Source organism: Delphinapterus leucas, chromosome 7, assembly GCF_059928025.1.
Source record: "Delphinapterus leucas isolate spDelLeu-1000000601 "Yukka" chromosome 7, BTC_Dleu_Yukka2, whole genome shotgun sequence".
Taxonomy (NCBI): domain Eukaryota; kingdom Metazoa; phylum Chordata; class Mammalia; order Artiodactyla; family Monodontidae; genus Delphinapterus; species Delphinapterus leucas.
Window position 1 is genome coordinate 69,416,316 of NC_143135.1, and position 24,998 is coordinate 69,441,313.

The 24,998-nt window shown below is 38.4% G+C and overlaps 1 protein-coding gene across 1 annotated transcript; it reads left to right on the forward strand.

Moving 5' to 3' along the window:
* Positions 1-4,451: 4,451 nt before the first annotated feature.
* On the forward strand, positions 4,452-24,863 carry MED17 (mediator complex subunit 17). The gene is made up of 12 exons (XM_022561351.3): positions 4,452-4,939; positions 7,359-7,525; positions 8,256-8,475; positions 11,357-11,493; positions 11,584-11,668; positions 12,012-12,164; positions 13,886-14,016; positions 14,877-15,061; positions 17,821-17,958; positions 21,144-21,261; positions 22,727-22,886; positions 24,080-24,863. Exons 1-12 carry the CDS (start codon positions 4,690-4,692, stop codon positions 24,289-24,291), a joined length of 1,956 nt encoding a protein of 651 aa, XP_022417059.1. The 5' UTR covers positions 4,452-4,689; the 3' UTR covers positions 24,292-24,863.
* Positions 24,864-24,998: the final 135 nt, after the last annotated feature.

A 24,998-nucleotide genomic window follows, 5' to 3' on the forward strand; every position in this document is an offset into this window, starting at 1 on the left:
TAAATTAGGAGTGCGGAATTAACAGATACACATTACTATACGTAAAATAGATAAGAAACAAGGATTTACTGTAAAACACAGGGAACTATATTCAATATCTTGTAATCTATAATGGAAAATAATCTGAGAAAAAAATATATATATAACTGAACCACTTTGCTGTACACGTGAAACTAACACAATATTGTAACTATACTTCAACAAGGGGAAAAAATTGCTAAATGTAAAATCAATATACAATAATGAGTTGTATTTCTGCATACCAACAAAAAATAGGTTAAAAATGTAAATTTGGCAGGAATTCCCTGGCAGTCCAGTGGTTAGGACTCCGTGCTCTCAGGGCCAAGGACCGGGATTAGATCCCTAACTGGGGAACTACGATCCTGCAAGCCTCGGTGACATGGTCAAAACCAAAAAAAAGGAAATCTGAAAAGGATACCAATTACAATGTTACCAAAAGTACACAGCAGTATTTTTATTTAACAAAAATTATATATAACCTTTATGGAGAAAATTATAAAACTGTTGAAAACTCAAATAAATCAAAATAAACATGTACATCCAGGAAGATGCAATCTCATAGAAGTATCAATTCTCAAACCTATAAATTCAATTCAACATCAGTCTAATCCCAGTAGGGCTTTTATAGAGCCCTACCAGTTCATTTTAAAATATATGGGATAGGGGGACATCCTTGGTGGTCCAGTGGTTAAGACTCCGCACCCCCAACGCAGGGGGCCCAGGTTCGATCCCTGGTCAGGGAACTAGATCCCATGTGCTGCAACTAAGACCCGGCGCAGCCAAATAAATAAATAAATATTAAAAAAAATAAAAGCAGACTCTCATTTGCTTTTGGTTTTAAAAGCCCAGCTTCCTTTTAGGTTCTCTGTGATGCCTCCGTGTGACTTGTTCTACCATTCATTCCAGGACAATTTACTGAACACCATCAATGTGCCAAGCATTGTACCAGGCCTACCCCAGTCAGCTGGGGACACTGACTGACATATGAACAAATAATTAAAGTAAAAAAGGATAAGCCCTATCAGTATTACCCTGTAAGGTATTGTACATTAGAGGACACTTCATATCACAAACACAAAAATAAATTTACTAAAGAACACATGAATTTCCGGTACTGGCCAAGATGGAATAACACAACAGGCTATTTCTTCCACAATTCCAAAATACAAAACCTTGGATAAAATACAAAAAGCAACTCCCAGAACACTGTTGAAAATTAAACCATTTTGACTGAATGGTTGAAGAGGGAAGTCAAAACTTGAAGAATGAACAATACTGATGATGAGTTTCCTGATTTTTCTTTCCTCTCTTATCCGTGGCAGTCTGGGTCACAGAACTACGCAATGGGCATGGACAGCAAAAACTCCCAAGAGACAGTTCTTTTTGGCCAGAGAACCAGGAAAGGGAGCCTCAGCAGGCCACAGTGTGAAAGTCTCCATTTTTTTCTTGTTTCTTTTTTATGTCTTGGCTCTGCCCAGAGGCTAGTCCCAGTGCAGTCAGAGCTGCACTGCTGTACCAGTGGTATCAGGGTAGCTGTTACCTAAAACACCAAGGAAAAATGATTCCAGAGGAATCAGGAAATGGGTTTCTTGTGGTCCCATTTTTCTCTCTCTTTTCTCTTGGTGCTTCATCTGGAGGGTGGCCCCAGCTGTGAAGAACTACATTACAGTCTGGGGTGTAGGGCACTAAAACTAAGAAAAACTGGTATTTGTGGCCAGAGGAAGCAGGAAAAGGGGTGATATTCACAGTATTCCCTTATTAGCTTATTAATGTCTGTAAGAATTTTGAATGTGTATCCCAAATTATCTTACACTCCGTTCTGTGTTTTGGACTTTTCCATTGTCCAATCTTTGAGTTCACTAATACTTTTCTGTGCTGTGTCAAATCTCTTAGTAAACCTTGGGTTATTAATTGCATCTAGTTTTTAGTCTAGAATGTACATTTGACCTTTTTTTTTTATAGACTGAAATTTTTCTGTTGAAACTGCCCATCTTTTCATCCATGTTGTCCATTTTCCTTTTTTTTTTGGCCGTGCAGCATGCAGAACTTCCCTGACCAGGGATTGAACCCATGCCCCCTGCATTGGAAGCACGGAGTCTTAACCACTGGACTACCAGAAAAGTCCTCTTTTTTTTTTTAACATACTAATCTGTTAAAGTCCTTGTCTTCCATCACCAATGTTTTGATCATTCATGAATTAGTTCCTATTATTTGTTTTTGCTTATGTTTTATCAGTCACTCTTTCCTACCCCTTACTACTGCTAAGATGGTATCTTTCACCAGTGAGGATTTCCACCTTTCTTTTGCTAGGCAGATGAAGTGTGAGACTGATTAGCTCATTGTAATCAGAGAAGGAGCTGGGTTGGGGCTCGGTTGCATTTTAAATAAAACTCAGGCCACTTCTACCTAGAGTCTGTTACTTCCGGGATTTTAATTCAGAGCCTGGCAGATCTCTGCCTCCTCAATCCTGAAAGATGGTGTGGGGTTCAGTTCTTCCCTTTCGTAGATTTGAGTTCCATGAACCCTCAAAATCTGACAAAATTTTTTTTTGCGGTACGCGGGCCTATCACTGTTGTGGCCTCTCCCGTTGCAGAGCACAGTCTCCGGACGCGCAGGCTCAGCGGCCATGGCCCACGGGCCCAGCCGCTGCGCGGCATGTGGGATCTTCCCAGAGCAGGGCACGAACCCGTGTCCCCTGCATTGGCAGACGGACTCTCAACCACTGCGCCACCTGGGAAGCCCCCTGACAAATATTTTTTATAGAACACTTCCCTCTAAGCAGGACTTAGGTATGTATATACCTTATGTGTATCTTAGTCTGCAGACGACTTCACTGTTTTTTACACTTAGATCTTTACTCCATTTGGAATTTATTTTTATTTAGGATGTGAGATAAGGGAATGCAACTGGATTATTTTCCATATGTGACTGATGGTTGGCTCTGCTCCTCCCATCATCCACACCCCTTTCTATGTAACTCTGCAGTTTCTGCAACTGAAAAAGCTGAGTGTAACCCCTCTCCCACCCTTGACTTTTGGGTTTGGCCATGGGACTTGTGGATTTTAGACATGTAATGCAGGCAAGGTTTACATCTTGTACCTCTACCATCTCCATGAGAAGGACATACCCTGACCAGCCTGCTAGTACAAGAAGAATGAGACACACATGGCACAGTCTTCTAAATGGCCTGTAGACCTGTAACTTGAAGTAGAACCAACCAGCTGAGCCCAGCCTAGATCAGCTGACCCTCAGGTCAAGCCCAGCTGAGACAGCAGACGCCCCAGCCAAACTGCATAAGTATGAGCCCTTATAAAGATTAAAGGAGAAATATGTTTAAAACACTTAGCACAGTGACTGGCACAAATAGAGCCCAAGATAAATATTAATCAAATTTTGAAATAAGGTATTAAAATCTTTTACAAACTTATACATAAAGTACAGTAGTTCTCAAACATGACTGTCCAGCAGGATCTGTTGAGCTTGCCAACGTTGAGCTTCCTCCCTCGAAAATTCACACACACTCCCAACAAACACCCCACATGTATTGTTTAGCTAGAGACTGACACCATGACAACTGTATTTTCCTAAATACCTTAGAAAAGGAGTTGAAAAACTTAAATATACCTTAGCACAAAACTTGGAGAGACTCATGATAAATGATATACATAATTCCTTAAGTAGAGTTTTGTAACATAAAAGAATTCATCTTCCCCTGTGGAATTACTACTGATGAAATACTTTCTCAGGGACTCAACGGTGTTTTTCTTTTAAATATTTTTTCTGAATTTTATTTTTTTTATACAGCAGGTTCTTATTAGTTATCTATCTTATACATATTAGTGTATATATATATGTCAATCCCAATCTCCCAATTCATCCCACCACACCCACGCCCACATCAGTGCTTCTTAGTCTTATAAATATTATTTTAACTCAGGCATGAAAGAAATATGCAAATATTACACGTCAGAGATAGTCTCCGTCATGGAGTTTACCACTAACGGGAGTTTAGATAACAAACTAATTATGCAGTATAATTTTAAGTAGTGATAAGCACAATTAATTGTTTTCCTCAAACTACGCCCTTATTTTCTAACTCTTCAGACATGTTGTTTCTACCCCAGGTGTAAGCCCTCAAATCTCAGCATTCTCAGAGGGCATCTCGTAGCTAGGATCCAGGGGCCCATTCATCTCCTTTTCCCTGCCTCTTTTCGGTCGTCTTCATCCTTCTATCCAACATTACTTTCCAACAAGCAACACTTAAAACAGAGGTAGACACCAGAGACCCGCCTCCCCAAGCTCTCTGCACCCGAATCCCACCCTCCCACCGCCAGCCACGCCTCTTACAGACCAGGAAGCTTCTCCGGACGACGTAGTGGGATTCACCGGAAGCGCTCGTCCGGAAGTGCAGAGTTCCCGCGTCCGTCGGTTTCCTTCCGCGAGACTCCAACGAGGGGGGAAGGGGGAAGCGCGACGGGGCCTGCAGTGCATTCTGGGGAAGTCTCAGCGCTCTCGTCTTTGTTTCCGGCTCTAGAGCAGCGTTTGGTTTCCCAAAAGCTCCTCCAAGGTGCGGTTCCCGGGTTCCCGGGTTCCCGGCTCCCCACAGAGGCGCACATACTTCCTCCCTCGGTTTTCGGCTGGCTCTGGGGTCCTGCCAACGCCGCCAGCATGTCTGGGGTGCGCGCTGTGCGGATCAGCATTGAGTCGGCCTGCGAGAAGCAGGTCCAGGAGGTGGGCCTGGATGGCACTGAGACGTACCTGCAGCCGCTGTCCATGTCCCAGAATCTGGCGCGTTTGGCCCAGCGGATCGACTTCAGCCAGGGTTCGGGCTCCGAGGAGGAGGAGGCGGCGGGGGCAGATGGCGACGCGCAGGACTGGGCGGGCGCCGGGTCCAGCGCGGATCAGGACGACGAGGAAGGTAAGGCCCGTGTCTTTTCCTCGAGTCTGGGGGTCCCGGTACCCGCCCAGGTAATGTCACTCTGCTTCTCCTGCGCCAGGTGAGATGCTGTGCGTGGAAGTACTTCGAACGCAGGTACGCGAAACATTAATTGTGCTCTTCGTCACCTGGACAATTTAGGGCACTGCATGACTCTTAATACTCCTTATGCTTCTGCAGGTTTCCTTGAGTGGGAGCGCTTGAGGGACACTGTCACTGGTGAAGTGTTTACGTTTTTAATAGAGCGTCTGTAATGTGGCACACCCTGGTTCAGAGCCCTGTAGTTCACATCTCGGCTGTGATACGTATTAGCTATGGGACCTTGGACTAGTTACTTTGTTTCCCTGTGCAAGGTGGATGATTATAGTAACACCTACTGAAAAGAGATTTGTATTGACTGGAGTATGTGATAAGATCTAAGAGGTAGGCAGAGGCCAAATCATGTAGAGCCAGTAGGCCAGGATAAGCACTTGGTTTTTATTAGAACGACAGCTGAAAGTTTTTTCAGCTGAAAGCTGAAAGCTGAAGGATTTTAAGTAGACAGATGATTTTGTTTACAAAAGATCACTCTGGATGCTCTATAGTAAATGGATTATAAGGAAAATAAAACTAGTTAGGAGAGAATTATAGAAGAAGTATGTGTGGTTTTTGTATTCTTATTGTCAAGAATAAAAAAACATTAACAGTTCTTGAATTAGTTATGTGAAGAAACCCTATGTAAATGGGCATTTAAAGATGGCATTTCAAGCCAGTCGTGTTAGGACAATTAGGGATCCATTTGGGAATAAAAGGTAAATACTACCTCAGACCTCACATAGAAATATTTCCGCAAGGATTGAAATGCAAGTGAAGAGAATAAAACAAAATATTGGAAAGAAGTTATAATCATATAACTTCAGGATTAGGAGAGCTCTTCTTAAGCAAGATAGGAAACACAGACATTATAAAGGAAAAGATAGGTATAATAATAGGTATATTAATTACATAAAATTTTAAAATAATAATGGAAAAATATGCCATAAACAAAGTAAAAAGATAAATGACAGACTGGGAAAAGTATATGCAACACATATGACAGACAAGTGGTTGATACCCCTTATGTTCAAAGAGTCCCTTGAAACTGAAAAGAAAAAGACAATTCATTGGAAAAATGGGCCAAAGATATAAACAGTTTGCTCACAGAGGAAAGACTTCAGCTCTCACACTAGTAGGGAGAAGCAAATGAAAATATCATTAAGATACTGTTTTCATACATAAGATTAGTAGCAATTTAAAAAGATTGTTAATATCTCGTGTTGGGAATGTGAATTTTTAGAGCCTTTTTGGGTGACAGTTCGGCAGTTCAGTATGTATCAGAATCTTTAAATGTTCATCTCTTTTGTTTGTTTGCTTGTTTTTGTTTATTTTGGCCACACCTCGCGGCTTGTGGGATCTCAGTTCCCTCACCAGGGATTGAACCCGGACCACGGTAGTGAAAGCCGGAATCCGAACCATTAGGCCACCAGGGAACTGCCAGTGTGTATGCCTTTTGAACCACTAATATCATGGCTAATGATTTAACCTACAGAAAAAGTTGACGTATACACAGATGTGTGTTCAAGATGTTTACCACTGCTACGTTGTTGCAACCAATCTCCATGACCATTAAACAGAAATGAGTAAACTTACTGTACATCTATGTTTCAGAATATCATACAGTGTTAAAAGAATGAAGTAGATCTGGAAGTGTCTCTAGGACATATTAACTTGGTGGGGTGGCGGGGAGAAGCAAGCAATAGAAAAATGGGAGTATATGTATGTAAATGCATAGGAGAACATTTGGACAGGTACGCCCCAACTGTTAATGGTGACTGCCTGTCAGGAGGGGAGAGAATTAGGGGTGGGGAATAAAGGGAAACTTTCACTTTTTACTCTATAACTCTGTTGTTTGAACTCTGTACAATGAGCCTGTATTCATGAAATTTAATTTTTAAAAGTGATTAAGAGGTTGGAAGATGTGTTAATAGTGTTTACTATCTGAATGCTGCCATTATAGGTCATTTTTATTTTTGTACTTTTCTGTGTATTGGAAACTCTCTGCAATTACTTGTTTCGGTTTTGAAAGCTGGAAGAAAAAAAGGTTATTAAGAAGGCTTGCATAAATTTTAAAGGTTGTTTGAAAGCCTATCATGTTGTAATGTTAGAGTTAACTTAGGAAATTAGATATCATACTTGTTTTGACATTGTAGGAATACTAACTTAAATGTTAACCAAGATTCAAGAAGGGGTGGAGAGAATGGGATAAAATAGGGAACAATTTAAAATAGAATTCATTATTTCTTCTTTTAGTACTTTTAAACCTCTAAATGAGCTTTCTATAACTAATACCTGTGTATTTCTATTTTTTTCTTTCTCTTTTTAGGGTTGGTGAAATTTCAGCCTTCCCTTTGGCCTTGGGATTCAGTGAGGAACAATTTGAGAAGTGCCCTGACAGAGATGTGTGTTCTCTATGATGTTCTCAGTATTGTTAGGGATAAAAAATTTATGACTCTTGATCCTGTCTCTCAGGATGCACTTCCTCCAAAACAGGTATTTGTGGGATTTGATTGAATAATGGTGCCGTTTTCATAAGTCCCAGGACCATCTTTTAGACTGTGTGCCCATTGTTTCCTTTTCCTTAAATGCAAAATTAAGTCCAGATGAAGATTTAAAGATTAACTCTCTTGAGTTCTCCAAAAACTCAAAATCCGGTTCTGTAATATCAAAAAATTGTGACATTTTTATGAAACTATTATTTTGACTCTTATGCAGCAGCCAAGAAAACTTTTATTAAACTTGGCTTTTTGGAAGTATGTCTACATGAATTGGTAGTGATTGTGGATATATATAATACATAGATTTTAATTTCTCATCAGTTTTCCAGTTATGGACTTTGATCTGAAGTGTACTGAGTGCCTCGAAAGGGTGTACGTGTGGGTGGGGGGGGGCGGAGAGTGGCATACATAGGAGAGGAATGGCAGTACAGAGAGTGGAACCTAACCTAGGCTGGGCCAGGTTGATGCAGTGTGAAGTTCTGATTTATAGTCCACTGTGGTGATTTGGTTTAACACAAATCTTTATTTGAGTTGACCAAAGAAATAGGTTGCGGTTATTTTAAAAAAGAAAACATTATTATATGTGCTTTTCGCCCTTCTCCATGCTTTTCTTTAATTTTTAAATTTTCCCTTGAGTAGGTATTTTATTGTTGAGAAAAGTGTATCATTTTAAAAAATCATTTAAAAAATAATACAGGGCTACACTTTTGGATTGTTTTTGATAGAATCCTCAGACGTTGCAGTTGATATCCAAAAAGAAGTCACTTGCAGGAGCAGCACAAATCCTACTGAAGGGGGCAGAAAGACTGACTAAATCAGTCACTGAAAACCAAGAAAATAAGCTACAAAGAGACTTCAACTCTGAGCTTTTGAGACTGAGGCAACACTGGAAACTTAGAAAAGTTGGAGATAAAATTCTTGGAGATCTGAGCTACAGAAGTGCAGGTATAGATTATTGTTTAAAATATAGTTTTTCAAAAACTATAAATGGTAGGTTGTAATGTTACCTTTTTGGGTGGGAAGGGGAGCCGCACCGCATGGCTTGCAGGATCTTAGTTACCGGATCAGGGACTGAACCTGGGCCCTTGGCAGTGAAAGTGCCGAGTCCTAACCACTGGACTGCCAGGGAACTCCCACATAGTCTTCTGTAATAATATTGTTTCTCAGTTACATGTTACGTTTTGAAGTTTTAATTTCTGTGCCCATAAGCCTGCAAAAGCTAAAATTACCCTTATCACAACCTATCTAAATATGTGTACAAATAGTTTATATTCAATTTGTAAACATTTTAGGTACATTTAATTGAAAGTTCAGAGATAGGGTTTATGTGCTTATACACCCTGAACCATAATTGACATTTTAATCAGAAATAAGGAGGTAGGGTTAGAGTCCTCAATCAGAGATTTACCAGTAACCCTCAAAAACTGGGCATAAATGGAGAAAAGAAACTTCTCTATTCTTCCTTATTCTGTTTTTCTCCCTAAAGTCTGCTAAGCTGTTTTCATATCCTGGGTGAGGAGAAACAGTCGTGAAAACACTTCGCCTTCCTTTTTCCATTCAGCCAAGGTTGCAACACTAACTTAAGGAATATACTTTGTTGAAGTATATCAGAGTTTAATATCTTGAATTCACATCTTTTGGTATAAATTCTTTGTTGTTGTTTTTTTAACATCTTTATTGGGGTATAATTGCTTTACAATGGTGTGTTAGTTTCTGCTCTGCAACAAAGTGAATCAGTTATACATATACACATGTTCCCATATCTCTTCCCTCCCGTGTCTCCCTCCCTCCCACCCTCCCCATCCCACCCCTCCAGGCGGTCACAAAGCACTGAGCTGATATCCTTGTGCCTTGTGCCATGCGGCTGCTTCCCACTAGCTATCTACCTTACATTTGTTAGTGTATATATGTCCATGCCTCTCTCTCGCCCTGTCACAGCTCACCCTTCCCCCTCCCCATATCCTCAAGTCCGTTCTCCAGTAGATCTGTGTCTTTATTCCTGTCGTACCCCTAGGTTCTTCATGACATTTTTTTTTTCTTAAATTCCATATATATGTGTTAGCATACGGTATTTGTCTTTCTCTTTCTGACTTACTTCACCCTGTATGACAGACTCTAGGTCTATCCACCTCATTACAAATAGCTCAATTTCGTTTCTTTTCATGGCTGAGTAATAGTCCATTGTATATATGTGCCACATCTTCTTTATCCATTCATCCGATGATGGGCACTTAGGTTGTTTCCATCTCCTGGCTATTGTAAATAGAGCTGCAATGAACATTTTGGTACATGACTCTTTTTGAATTTTGGTTTTCTCAGGGTATATGCCCAGTAGTGGGATTGCTGGGTCATATGGTAGTTCTATTTGTAGTTTTTTAAGGAGCCTCCATACTGTTCTCCATAGTGGCTGAACCAATTCACATTCCCACCAGCAGTGCAAGAGTGTTCCCTTTTCTCCACACCCTCTCCAGCATTTATTGTTTCTAGATTTTTTGATGATGGCCATTCTGACTGGTGTGAGATGATATCTCATTGTAGTTTTGATTTGCATTTCTCTAATGATTAATGATGTTGAGCATTCTTTCATGTGTTTGTTGGCAGTCTATATATCTTCTTTGGAGAAATGTCTATTTAGGTCTTCTGCCCATTTTTGGATTGGGTTGTTTGTTTTTTTGTTATTGAGCTGTGGTATAAATTCTTTGTTGTTGAGCTATGATATATAATAGCAGGTTTTTCGAGGTAATTATGGTACTGTCTTTAAGCTGTTGAAGTATATTCAGAGGATACAGTAAAAGTTTATGAGTCACAGCTCAGTGGGGTAAAAACTTTGAATGTCAAGGGATAAAAAAGCAAGGAGCCCTGGCTGTGATCACTGGGGTAACAATAGTAGAGTGATATTTTAAAAGGATTCATTTGTCCGAGCAAGCCATCATTATCCCAAAATTAAAGGAAGGTAAATTGAGGTAGTTAAGTACTAGAGGACCTACATGCCTTAACGTTGATGTGAATTGGGAAATTTTGAATTCTGAAGGTAAAGTTCTATCACAAAGATGAATTCGAGATGACAAAGACATTTTTACATTTTAATAGGTAGTTTGTAGAAGCAGTGCTTTCTGGCTTTGAACACTGTAAGCTCTTCCCAACAAGTAATTATGTGCAAGAACTTTACCTAATTTCTCTCTATGGGATAGTCACCTGTGTTATAAAAGGATTTGATTACATTCTGGTTTTAATTGCAAGAAAATCTTGAACATCTTCCCTTGTTATAAAACAGCAGTTACATTTATCTACCCACTCCTCTGGTAATTCAGCAGCCCAAAACAACTATCCCAAACTTATGCACTACATAAAAAGACATCACATGAAAGTCTAGGAATTGGTTGAAAAAACGGTGGTATACACACTTTCCTTTTGTCCTTCTCTTACTGAATTCAGAACCCTTTAATTGCAACCGTATTACAGAGACTGAGCTCCAGAAGTTTTTAATCTCCAAAGTTTAAATTTATGGAAGTATTTTCTAGAATTATATTCATTTTGTCAAAACTCCATTTGAATAAAACCGTTTGGATGGCCTGTAGAGGTCATATTATTATGATACCATTAGACTAAGGCATGTTATTTTTTTAAGGTAAGTAACTTTTTTCTCTTGCTTCCTTACTTCCTTTTGTTTACCACGCCTCTCCCTTCCCCCAAAACACACGTTTTTCATAGGAACTTAATTTATGCTTCAGTGATGTGTATGTGAAATATTATTATACACTTAATAATTTGTGTTAAATTAACATGTTAACTGGTTTTCATTTTACTATTTTTAATACGCCTTTAGGATCTCTGTTTCCCCATCATGGTACATTTGAAGTAATAAAGAATACAGATATTGATCTGGACAAGAAAATACCTGAAGATTACTGTCCCCTTGATGTCCAGATTCCTAGTGATTTAGAGGGCTCTGCATATATCAAGGTATTTGTCAAAGTATTTTTCAAGTAATTTGTTATTAATATTCCAGAAGCTAATTTGCTAACATTTTTTCATGTTATTATCGTCACATAGGTTTCAATTCAAAAACAGGCTCCAGACATAGGTGATCTTGGCACAGTTAACCTCTTCAAACGACCTTTGCCTAAATCCAAACCAGGTATAGTTACGTTCTATCCTCTAACTTCTGGTCTTATCTAAGCTTATATTTACAAATGAACTGAAGATAAACCATAGATAGGAAAAATAGGTACTTAGGAATAAGAGCAACTGGAAATGTAAGTATTTATAATTTGTTAATTAACCATTTGTGAATAGCTGTGTGATCTTTTTTTAAAGATTGAACTTATTTACCAGTTTTCTCTGTGTAAAAGAAGTAAAATATTTTATATGCCATAATGCACTGTTTTCTAAACTTTTGTCATATGTATCCAAATCATAATTTAAGCTAGTTAATACCTAATATAATTAATTAATATATACGTATGTCCCCTGTCTTTCAGGTTCCCCACATTGGCAGACGAAATTAGAAGCAGCACAAAACGTTCTCTTATGTAAAGAAATTTTTGCACAGCTTTCTCGGGAAGCTGTTCAAATTAAATCACAGATCCCTCACATTGTGGTGAAAAACCAGATAATCTCTCAGCCCTTTCCAAGTAAGTGCAGCCTACCCTTTTGAGATTTATAATTAGGACTTTGTGGTTTGGGGAACAGGACAAAGTGGGTAGCTATTTGGGTGTGCTGAAGGAACAGTTAGAGCAAAGAGGTAGTGTGAGGTCCGTAATAACAGCCAATGAAGTATGCAACACAGTCTGCACTGCTGACTCTGTTCTGGGTCCTCAGTAGTGTCACTCCTGGGCTTTAAACAATATATGTTAAAGTTTGTCCTAGCAAGGCTGTTATTCAGAAACAATTGCTTTGAGGTGTCTATGCCAGCACCATTTGTGGAAGATTTCTCAGGGATCCTGTCTTATTGTCTAAATGAGAAGTCAATTAGAAAATGCTTAGTTTTAAAAAAATTATTTTTTAATTATTTATTTTTAAAAATATTTATCTTTTTATTTGGTTGTTTGTGCTGGGTCTTAGTTGCAGCAGGCGGGCTACTCAGTTGTGGCTCATCTGTGGCATGCAAACTCTTAGTTGCGGAATGCATGTGGGATCTAGTTCCCTGAGCAGGGATCGAACCCAGGCCCCTGGCATTGGGACCATGGAGTCTTTGCCACCAGGGAAGTCCCTATTTTTTATTTTTTTATTGAGGTGTAGTTAATGTGTAATATTATATAAGTTTCAGGTGTACAACATAGTGATTCACAATTTTTAAAGGTTATATTCCATTGATAGTTGTTATAAAATATTGGCTATATTCCCTGTGTTGTACAATATACCCTTGTAACTTATTTACTTTATACATAGTGGTTTGTACCTCTTAATCCCCTGTCCCTACATTGCCCCTCCTGCCTCCTCCTCCCCACTAGTAACCACTAGGTTCTCTCTATCTGTGTGTCTGTTTATTTTTTGTTATATTCACTAGTTTGTTTTATTTTTTAGATTCCATATATAAGTGATATACAGTGTTTGTCTTTCTGTGACTAATTTCACTTAACATAATACTCTCAAACTCCACCCATGTTGCAGAGGACAAAATTTCATTCTTTTTTTATGGCTAAGTAGTATTCCATTGTATATACACCACATTTTCTTTATCCATTCATCTGTTGATGGACACTTACTTTGCTTCCATATCTTGGCAATGGTAAATAATGCTGCTGTGAACATTGGGGTGCATGTATGTTTTCCAATTAGTGTTTCTGTTTAGAAAATGCATAATTAAATATCCATAATATTCCTAAATTTGTGGAGATTGAATTTAAAATATTATTCAAAAGCGGTTAGACACCTAGAGATCAATTTGTAATTAGCTGCACTTGTTTTTTACATAAATTCTGAGCATCTTCTTAGATCTTGTCAAGGGAATAGGTATTAGGAGTGAAAAATTTCATCCTGATTCTCATGGGAACAGGGAACGATATGTCTTCTAGTCAGTAAGACCAGATGTTAACTCTGTGTTTCGTTTCGTTTTTAATTTAACATCTAGAAGAAATAAATCAACATATAGTTTCTGTTCACCTGTCTTTAGCCACAGCTCAAAGTCAGCAGCCACATTGTAGGTGAACAGAATTTGAATTGTTAAAATATATGGTAGTTTATTATATTCATGAGTAGTCATTTTGGTGTAAAAATGTCGATCACGAAAGCCTCCTCTTAAAGTTCAGAATGTATCTTTTGGGAATGGGCTGTGATTATACTTCATGAAAACAGTTTGTGCCTTTCCATATTATAGGTTATTTATATCTGTCCTACTTATTTTTATAAATAGGCTTGCAGTTATCTATTTCTTTGTGCCATTCTTCAAATGATAAGAAATCCCAAAAATCTGCTACTGAGAAGCAAAGTCCAGAGGACCATCTTTATGTCCTGGAGCATAATTTGCATCTACTGATTAGAGAGGTAATGAAGTAAATGTTTTTCCTTGCATTGTGGTAAGAGTATCCACAGCAGTGAATGTACACACACTCCCCTCTGCTGAGTCCTCATTATTCATATAGCGATGACATTCACTAGCTGTGCTGTGAAAGATCCTCGCTATGGGCTCAGGGAATACAGAGATAATCAGAATACAGTCTCTATCTCCAAGCATAGCTTCTAGTGGCAGAAATACACCACAAGTTTTATAGAGAGGTGTAAGGAATGCATGCTAGAGGGTATTCTGATTGGGTAATCAGGGAAAATATCTTGCCAGAGCCCGTGAAAAGGATTACTTGAGTTATTTCAGGATGTATTCTACTTACACATCATCTAGAACTGTTTCCAGAGTGCTGGTTCACAGTTTAGGATAATTTCAGAAGACTCCCCTGAAAATCTTTTAATAGAAGTACATATTCCAGCCTTCTCTGCCTCACCCCAAAATCTGGTTCAGTCATTTGTGGTGGTGCAAGAATCAGTATTTTTTTATGTTCCTCAGATGGTTCTGTTGTAGCCAGGTTTGGGAACCTCTAATCTAGGGTGTGGTGGAATAATTATCTATTGATTTCATGTTTTCTGTCAATGGGACTTATTAAAGAATATTTGTTTTTCTACTTTAAAACTTTTAAAATAAAAACAGCAGCTTGAGAGGGACCCTTCTCTTTACAAACTCACATTAAATGTGGCCTAGTAGATGTTAACATTTATCTGTGTGCCAAGACCGCCTTTATATGTGGTTCAGATCCATTGCTTTCATGTTTCCAAAATGTGAGCCGTGTTTTGATCGAACATTGTATAGTTAATATGTGGGTATTGGCTGTTTAAAACGGCTGTTCTTGTTACAGTTTCATAAACAGACCTTGAGTTCCATCATGATGCCGCATCCAGCAAGTGCACCTTTCGGCCACAAGAGAATGAGACTTTCGGGTCCTCAAGCTTTTGATAAAAATGAAATTAATTCAATACAGTCAAGTGAAGGGCTCCTGGAAAAAATAATTAAACAAGCAAAGCATATATTTCTGAGGAGTAGGTAAGGACAGAGTTACTATTTTTCTTTGAAATTGCAGTCCTTTTTCCTTTGTTAGTTATCTTTATTAGTTACATTATTTTTGGCATGCTTTAATTTTTTTTCCGGGGAGATGGAAGTGGCTATGGTAGAAGAGTTTATGGTCATAGATGGTCCTGTCAAGTTTGGGGAAGACTTAGTTAGCGCCATTGCCCATGTAACTTAATATATTGTTTCTAACACTGGCATTAATGTTTCCAAAGACAACTGACTAGGAACCTGCCGTGGGACACCAAACTTCCTTCAGTAACCCGTCCATGGGATGCTCTTCCTGAACTGATTTAAACCTTTTTTGAAGCTTTCCCTATTTTTTGGTTGTCACACATTTTAGGACTTTGGAAGGCACTTTCCTATATGTTGACTTATTTAATCCTTAGCTCTGGGGCAAATCATGTTAACCCATTTCTACTGATGAGAAGATTGGGGTTTAGAGAAGTTGTGCAACATGCTGAAGGTTACACAGCTAAAAGGTTAGCAAAATCAGGATTTATGCCCACGTTTATGTAACCCCAAAGCTCATTTTCTTTCTTCCATACACATCATTTACAAAAAAAACTTGCATGATTGGACCTAAATGAATGTCTCACTTCCAAATGCTAAAGGGTGCTCTTCTATTTTATTATTGGCGCTTAGTGAAGAGGTCTGTTTTTACTTCATTCATGATTGCGCCTTGGTGGTACTCAACAGGCGTGGGCACACTGTTTTTGTGAATGGCATTTTATTTTTGATTTTTGTTTTTTTCCTGTTAATACAGTCATGGTTTTATTAGCATATTAGTCTTTGGTCTCAGAATGGAAACTTAGTAAAATGAATTAGGAAGACATGTTAGAGACAACAGCATGATACAGTGAAAGGAGTAAGGAGTTTAGGGTAAAAGATGCGTTTAAGCCAGGGCTCAATGACTTGCTAAGTAACTTTGGGCAAGTTAGTTAATATCTGTGGCCCTCTATTTCTCTGGCAACTGGGGGTATAGGAGTCTGGTCTTAGGATCAAATTGAATAGTATATACAGAAGTTCCTTATAAGCAGTAAGAATATTATATGTTAGATTATTGTTGTTATTTTCCATTATAAAAGCTATTATTTTGAGTATATTGTTAATCTTGCAAATTTCTGATTAACCATAAAGTTAAATATTCCCTGAAATAAATGAAGGGCATGGAAAAAGTTATCTTTAGAACGCTTATAAATTTCTGAATAGTAGTTGTAATCTTGGAAGCAGCAAAGTTTTAAAAATATTCCCTTTTCTCCCCTTATATATAGAAATAATGTTCCAAATGTATCAACCCATCTGTATAATTCCATACAATTAACATGTTCATATATTTTTACATACATTTGAGCCTTGAGCAACACGGGGGTTAGGGGTGCCACCCTCTCTATACAGTTGAACTTACAGTCGGCCACCAAATAGGCAGTTCCTCCTTTTCCCAGGTTTTGCATTCGTGAATTCAACCAACCAAAGATTGTGCAGTATTGTAGTAATTATTTAGTGAAAAAAATTCTCTTATAAGTGGACAGGTGCATTTCAAACCCATTGTTCATGGGTCAACAGTATATGTGTCAGGGCATGTGTATCTTTTTTTAATAAATCTGGTATCATAAAGTTTTATACCCTGCCTTCAGAGATATTTTAATAGCTATGTAATAGCCCATTGTGTGACTAATCCATGATTTCTTTTAACAAGTCTCAGTTGCTAGATACTTTTTTATTCCCAGTTTGTTGATAGATATAATACTGAGATCAAAACTCTCACATACATATTTATCTGCTGTAAAAATTTTTGAAGCACTGCCAGGGAAACAAATCACAGAAAAAGAAGGTAAAGTTAAAAATGGATTGAAAGAAACCAGTACTAGAGCAGAAGCAGGATAAAAGAGCAAAGCCCAAGCCTATTGGTGTAAAAACCCCTTGTCCTCAGTGGCTATTCTCATTTCTTCCATTTCCTTCTGGCTTTTCCTTCTCTTTCCAGTGAAGTGCTAGAATCAAATTTTAGAAACTGAGGATCTCAGTAATTTGGTTAACTTACATATTTGATGCTTTGGTTCTAGGCAGTGGCTTTTCATTAGTGTGTATAAAATATAAAGGAAAGATTATTGGCTCTGGAGTTAGACTTCCAGGTTTTGTGCCCCAAACAGTTACAAACTTTGGGCAAGTTACTAAACATTGCTAAACTGCTTTTGTTCCTTCTGAAAAATGGAGGTAATAATAGTAGTGTCTACTATTGTTAGTAAGGTTAAAATAATTCATGAAAGCACTTATTATAGCAGTTGGTACATAATTATCACTGTATGGATCTTATTTTTCATGTATACTTAACCATATTTATCTTTTATCACTTGAAGTGTCTTATTTTTCATTTATGCTTACCATATTTATCTTTCCTGGAGTATAGTGAGTAATTTATACTCTTTACAGAGCTGAGGTTAGTACCCTGGAAGTATACTTCTCACTTGTGTTCTGGTAAGATTTTCTGAGTGGCAGAAAACAAATGAAGTTAAAAGGAAATCAACGTGGCGTGAGAATGTGCCGTGATGTGAAACTGAGAACGAGCACATCAGAGCTACATCTGACCTTTCTTTCAAATCTTTGCTTTTCAAATGATGGTATTTTCAAAAAGTAGTCATCTGTTTTTCAAATAATCGTAAAACTGATAAGTGATTTATCATCTTATTATTTTATATGGTAACTTTATAAAAATTTTAACTTATTTTCTTTAAAAGAACTGCTGCAACCATTGACAGCTTAGCAAGTCGCATTGAAGATCCTCAGATACAGGCTCACTGGTCAAATATTAATGATGTTTATGAATCTAGTGTGAAAGTCTTAATCACATCACAAGGCTATGAACAAATATGCAAGTAAGTATCAAAAAGAAGTTGTTTAATATGTTAAGTTGCTTTTTATGTATTGATGTTTGCTGAGTGATTATATCAAGATTTCGGTTTTTATTTGCCAGGGTGGCATAACATTCCAGTAAATTATGTCAGCTGTAGAGTGTTTTTAAGAATGAAAGGTAAGGACTTCCCTAGCAGTCCAGTGGTTAAGAGTCCGCGCTTCCATTGCAGGGGGCGTTGATTCTATCCCTGGTTGGGGAACTAAGATCTCACATGCCGCGTGGTGCGGCCAAAATACACAGGAAAAAAAACAAATAAACAAAAAAAAAAAGATGTAAGAATGTCTAAAATAGTCTCTATTAGGTAAATGTCACATATTTGAGCTGTGGTAAAGAAGGAACCCCAGCTTTGAGCGGAAAGCTGCCACGCTTCCTCAGACTCCGATCTGCTTCAGTTCTTGCCTAGAGGCTGTGGCCAGTCTGGGGTATTTGAGGTGAGGAGGGCCGTTTATATTAGAGCCTATCCTTTCCATAGTGTGCCTAAAACAACCCCTGTGTCTTAATGCCCTTAATGACTTTTGTCCCCAGCATTCCTGGAGGAGCAGTCTACTTGATTTATATTCATAAATCACAAGTTAATATACAGATAGTAGATTGGTGGTTGCAGTGGTGGGGAGTTGGTGAAGGTGGTCAAAAGGTACAAAATTCCAGTTATAAGATAAATTAAGTTCTGGGGAAGTAATGTACAGCATGGAACGTATAGTTAATAATACTGTATTGTATATTTGAAAGTTGATAAAAGAGTAATCTTAAAAGTTATAATCACAAGAAAAAGAAAATGGGTAACTATGTGAGGTGATGGATGCTAAAAAAACTTACGGTGGTGATCATTTTGCCATATATACAAACATCAAACCAGTATGTTGTACACCTTAAACGAATACAATGACATTGTCAATTATATCAGTAAAACTGTGGGCAGTGGGGAGGAACACGTTAATATAATTAGCTGGTGGCCATGAAAGACATTTTGGGCTTCCATTTCAGCCTCTTTGAAAATTAACAACTAGAAAGATGGAGCTGAGTCCCCTCCTCCAGGTCAGTCTGAGAGAGTGAGTATGTTTATCAGGGTCTGTATGTTTTATTTTTCAAGCATTAGTTGCTTTATTTCAGGCAGATGTAACTAGCAACAGTGGTCTCTCAGTGAGCAAAACACAACTGGAAACGAAATCACCACCCTCAGGAGTCGGGGAATATAATAATATATACTATAATAATGTGTAGTATAATAACACTATATTTTAATAGGGATGTTTTAATTCTCTTTTTTTATAAAAATGAAAGATAGTAGACGAACATGATTTAAAGATCAAATAGAGAAGGGAAAAGAGTATACAATGCAAAGGAAATCAGTCTTAAAACTTCTTGGAAAAGGTTGGTGGAGCGGATCATGGCTTTCTTCCCCCTCTACCTAAAGAAATAATGAAATAGTTGGGGTGCCTTGGGGGTGTGGTGGGAGAGGAAGTGTTGAATATATGAAACAAAGTTAGTGTACGTTTTTAACTGTTCAGGCTAGGTGACGGGGTCATCGGCTTTCATTATACTATACTTTTGTGTGTGTTTAAAATTTTCCATAATAAAAACTTAGTGAGCACAAAGGAGAGGAAAAGAAAAAATTGATCAGCATTGAATTATTTACATCTAGAACTAAGACCAAACAACTATGGGATTATGGTTATAGAATCCAGTGTAAACGTTCTAAACTTCTGTGAAGAAAGGTTTGTGATAATGTAGCCTTGATAGAATCAGGACAGGAGAGGAAGTAGAAGGAAGTGTAGAATGCCCTTTTCCCCATCTTCTATAGCTGGTGGGGTCATCTTATGCTATTTAAAATTGAAAGTAATTCTCTTTCTTAAAGCTCCCCAACTTTCTATTGTTGACCATTTTAGTTGGACGCCAGCAAAATAATTTGTACATATGTAAGCATATCTATAGGATAAACTCCTCCAAGTGTAACTGCTGTGTCAAAAGATAAGGACATTTAAAATTTTGATTAATGTTACCAATTTGCTTTTCAAAGTGGTTACAAATCCCTCTTCCTCTTTTTGTTTAAAAAAGGAGAATTTTAAAATTTCGTTAGATTTATAAGTCTTTTCCTTTAAGCCTTCTGAATTTTTGTGTTTTTTCTTGGAAAGAAATATGTAAACTTCATCAAGATTACAATTTTATATAGGTAGTTGCCAAAATGCTTTCTTCTTAAATATTCGCTGTAAAACAAAGTTAGGAAAAAAGAGGTACTGTCAAATGTGGAAAGAAATAATGCTATTTTTTCCCACATTTGTTCATGTAGATTATTTGATTTGGAGAGTTTTGTGTTTCATGTACATGTCATACGCTAAAAATTTATAAATTAGCTTGGAAGAGTTTTGTGATCTGCGTATATATTCATTGGCTATTTATGAGTTTCTTTGTTTGACCTTAGCTTAGTTTATAGAGCGTACGTATTTTGACTTGTTTGCTGATTACTTCAGGAGAGAGTGACGTTAACAAACCCTATTTTCCTTTCTGTATGAGAATTTGACCTTTGGTTAACTCTCGCTCTAGTCTCCTAGTAACTTGATAGGGAAAGATGCCATGTGTGTTACTAGGCAACACTGCTTATGGCAGAAATGATCCCAAATTGGTAAAATGGTTCTGGACTTGGAGAAATTATAAATCCCTGATGGGGACGGCTTTGGATTTCCCAGGATGGCGTGACTTCTAACAGTGGGCAGTGTCTCTGGTGGGCACCCTGGAAACCATGCCTGTGGAGCTGTTAAGGGTGTGCGGCTCCTGTGAGGAACCAGGTGGTTGTGTCAAGGCAGGTCCCACGTATTCTCAATGTGGATCTCATTTCATTGCAGCAATGGTGTATTGCTGCAGTGTTGACAGCTGAAAGGCCTGCCATAGAAGAGGAGCAAGGGCTGTTGGCCTGCTGGCAAGCCGTGCTTCCCCCACCGTATCCTTCTGAGTAGACTGCTGCTTAGTGGCCTACAGTAGTTTAGAGAGAGTCTGATGGTTTCCATTGAACCTAAGAAAACTCTCCCCCGTGGGTGTTGGTGTAGGTTATCAAAACTGTCTGTTATATTCTTTTTCTTTGATGTTAAGGTCTTTGGCATTGTATAAGGTAATTTGCAACATTTCTGATGTTTAGTATATGTGTCTCTAAAGGTCCATTCAGCTGCAGTTGAATATTGGAGTTGAGCAGATCCGAGTCGTACACAGAGATGGAAGAGTCATCACTCTGTCTCATCAGGAGCAGGAGCTGCAGGACTTCCTTCTGTCTCAGGTAACAGTTGCAGCTACAGGTCTTGAGCCCCTTCCACTCATAACTAGTGAACGAACAAAGTGGGGAAGAAGTACAGTTATTTTTAAAAAGCCATTTTTTCCTGCCACCTAATGTCTAGTGCACATTTTACAACCTACGGGCTAATTGAAAGTATTGACAAACTATCCTAGATTTGTTTCTACTCTTAGTTTGTATTTAAGATGCAGGACCAGTTCTGAGACTATCGGACTTTTTTCATTTCTCATGTTAGCCAAGATATACCACCCCTCCAGGACCACGTGAAAGTTTAGAATTACTAACCCAAGAAAACCAGAGAAAGGGAGATCAGATACGAAGCTATAGCGTCCATTCTCCATAATGATAAATGGAATGCTTTCCTCTTGAGCCCTAAGCAAGAGTTTCTCTTATTAAGGGACAGTATGGAGAGTGCTGTCACAAACCTTCTTTGTGACACTGGACAATTTTCTGGACCTTACTTTCTTCATCTGTAAAGTAAGAACAGTATTTTTCCTACCTTCTTCATGGAGTTGTGATGACCCATTGAAATATGAGTTATGGGAGAAAGGGTAGGTTTTGAAATGCTAATGAATCTTTCACATAAAACACATATTTATGTTTCACATAAAATTTTTTGAAAATACTGACACTCCATCCTAGAAGCAATAATCTTTTATACTGATTGCTTACGTGGTACCAAGGAAATAAAATGCATTCGTGAGGTATGGCAGCTCTTGGTTGATTGCACCTAAAATGGCTTTGGTCGGCTTACGCATACACGCAGAACATATTGAAAGCCTACTGAATAGCTTCCAGAATTGATGAGAAGTCTAGAGAATAAGACTTGCAAATGGATCAGGATCAAAGGAAGCTAGATAGAACCACAGCCAGGGCAATGCCACTACTGATGCCATCCCAGCACTACTGCCTTTATCGCTGGGATAGAATGCACTCTGAATTGCCCCATGTACCTGTCGGGGTCTTAACCGGAAATAAGTGGCACATTCAGGATAATTTCAGGAGTGTCTGTTTACTAAGGACCTAGTTATAAAAGCTGGTAGTGTAGCCATATGGATCAGCCTCCCAGGACAGAGCAGGGTGGAGAGTGGACTTGAGGGGGTTAATGGAAGATATTCAGCTGCACACCCTGCTACTACTTAAATGTTGCTTCATAATCAGTGATCCAGGTGGGAGGTTCCAGTTGGCCAAGTTCAGGTTGTATGCCTGTCTTCCAGCTGCCAGTGGACAGGAAAGCGAGTATCAGGCTGTTTTAACTTCTGCAGTAGAAGGTGGGGTGCTGTTCGCTTCCCTCAGTGGTCACACAGGAGGATTCCTCAAACATAAGACAGGGTTCCTGTGCTAGGCACTGAAAACCCCTACAGAAGTTTATTTTACATTCACGATGTCAAGTCACTACAAAGTAAATACCCATGCTGATTGTCAATGAAGTTTCCTTTTTCATTCACAGATGTCACAGCATCAGGTGCATGCAGTTCAGCAGCTAGCCAAGGTTATGGGCTGGCAGGTCCTGAGCTTCAGTAATCACGTGGGCCTTGGGCCCATAGAGAGCATTGGCAATGCCTCTGCCATAACAGTGGCCTCCCCGAATGGTGACTATGCTATTTCAGGTACTTTCTGCTTCTCTGAATGTGAAGAGACCTTTGGGAGTTTGGCCTTAACATTTAGCTTTAATAGTTACTGTATTAATAGTAAATTATCTCTGCAGTAGGTGAGTTCATGCAGTAATTATACTGAGCATTTATCTCATCATAGCCGTTATTCAGAGCAACAGGTTATTCTCTTTCTAGTAGTTATAAAAAATGTCTCGCTTGGCAACACATTTTCCTAAGAGATTATCTGAAAAGTGCTATCAGCATTGTTGCTCCTGCAGTTCAGAACTTTTAATGGATAAATGCTTTTTAAAAATACACTGCTGGGGAGTTCCCTGGCAGTCCAGTGGTTAGGACTCAGTGCTTTCACTCCATGGTTTCACTGCCATGGACCCAGGTTCAATCCGTGGTCAGGGAACTAAGATCCCACAAGCCACATGGCCAAAAATAGATAGATAGATACATAGGTAAAATATCTATACTGCTGCAAATATGCAAGAATAATATTTGATCCTAAAGATGGTCAAGGGATGGAACAGAGAGGTGTTTTATGAAGCACCTACTATGCGTGGGGCACTTTGATAGGCATGTATACATACTGTCTAGTTGAAAATCATATATGGTTTTAGTGTGATCTTTTCTAATACCTGCTCTAAATATTTGAAAGAGTGGATAATTAGAAATTCTTCCCCACAGGATCAGAGCTGGTGAATCTGCAGGCTTGATCATTGCTAGGCCCTTATTGATAATTTATTTTCTTCTTTCCTGGGTTATAAAGCCTCATTAAAACCTAAAGTTCATATTTGGAATAATCTTTCCTCCATTCTTTCCAGTTCTGATTTTGGACATTTGAGTTTATCACATAGTAGGTATATATTAACCAAGTTATTGAATGATTGGGTTGTCAAGTATTTTAGAAAAAAATAATGATGTTCTGAAAATGTATAGGACATTTGACTTTCCTAAACCAACATTCATATTGCCACATTTTTATAGTACAAATGGTAATTCATGAATATTTATACCAGCCTAGTATCTATAAATTAGTAAATTTTATTTTAGCATATTGAACCTGAAATGCACTTTTAAAGTAGCACTTTCAAGTTGATAGACAAACAAGGTTTTTATACTCATGGAAAATGAAGTTGTGTGATCTTTGTTGTCTCTAGCTTGGAAAATGAGTATATTGAATTTCTGGTTTTGTTCCACAGTTCGTAATGGCCCTGAAAGTGGCAGCAAGATTATGGTTCAGTTTCCCCGTAACCAGTGTAAAGACCTTCCAAAAAGTGATGTCTTACAAGATAGCAAATGGAATCATCTTCGTGGACCGTTCAAAGAAGTTCAGTGGAATAAAATGGAAGGCCGGAACTTTGTTTACAAAATGGAGCTGCTTATGTCTGCACTTAGCCCTTGTCTACTATGATTTTCTTCCAGACCAGTTTCCAGATATTTTTTTCCTGAGAATTTTACAGAAACTTTGAGAAATGTTTGCAGATCAACTATAAGCACAAGGAAGAGGAATCTTCCAAAGGAGTATTGTTTTTAAAAAGTCATAATTAGCAAGTGTTTACCTAGCATTTTGAAAACTTTCACTTTATAAGTGACAAGTGCTTTGAAATGCAAAAGTTTATGTACAGTTATAGGGTATACAAGTATGGAGAGATGTAAATACTTTTTTTTTTTTTTGCGGTACGCGGGCCTCTCACTGTTGTGGCCTCTCCCGTTGCAGAGCACAGGTTCCGGACGCGCAGACTCAGCGGCCATGGCTTACGGGCCCAGCCGCTCCGCAGCATGTGGTATCTTCCCGGACCAGGGCACAAACCCGTGTCCCCTGCATCGGCAGGCGGACTCAACCACTGCGCCACCAGGGAAGCCCAATACTTTTTTTTTTTAATGCAGTTAACTTGAACTGTTACTAACTTATGGATTTGAATTTGCTTTTTAAAATATTCCTTTGATGTTGACATCAAATAAAGCATATGGTTACAAATTCCAGACAGTCTGAACTCAACCTCAGTGAATTGTGTCTTTGACTTGTCTCATTCCACTATTATTGCTTAAGAATCTTTAAACACTCCTAAGAACCAGCTTTCATACAGGAATTCCCTGCAGTTGAGAGAAGCAGATCCT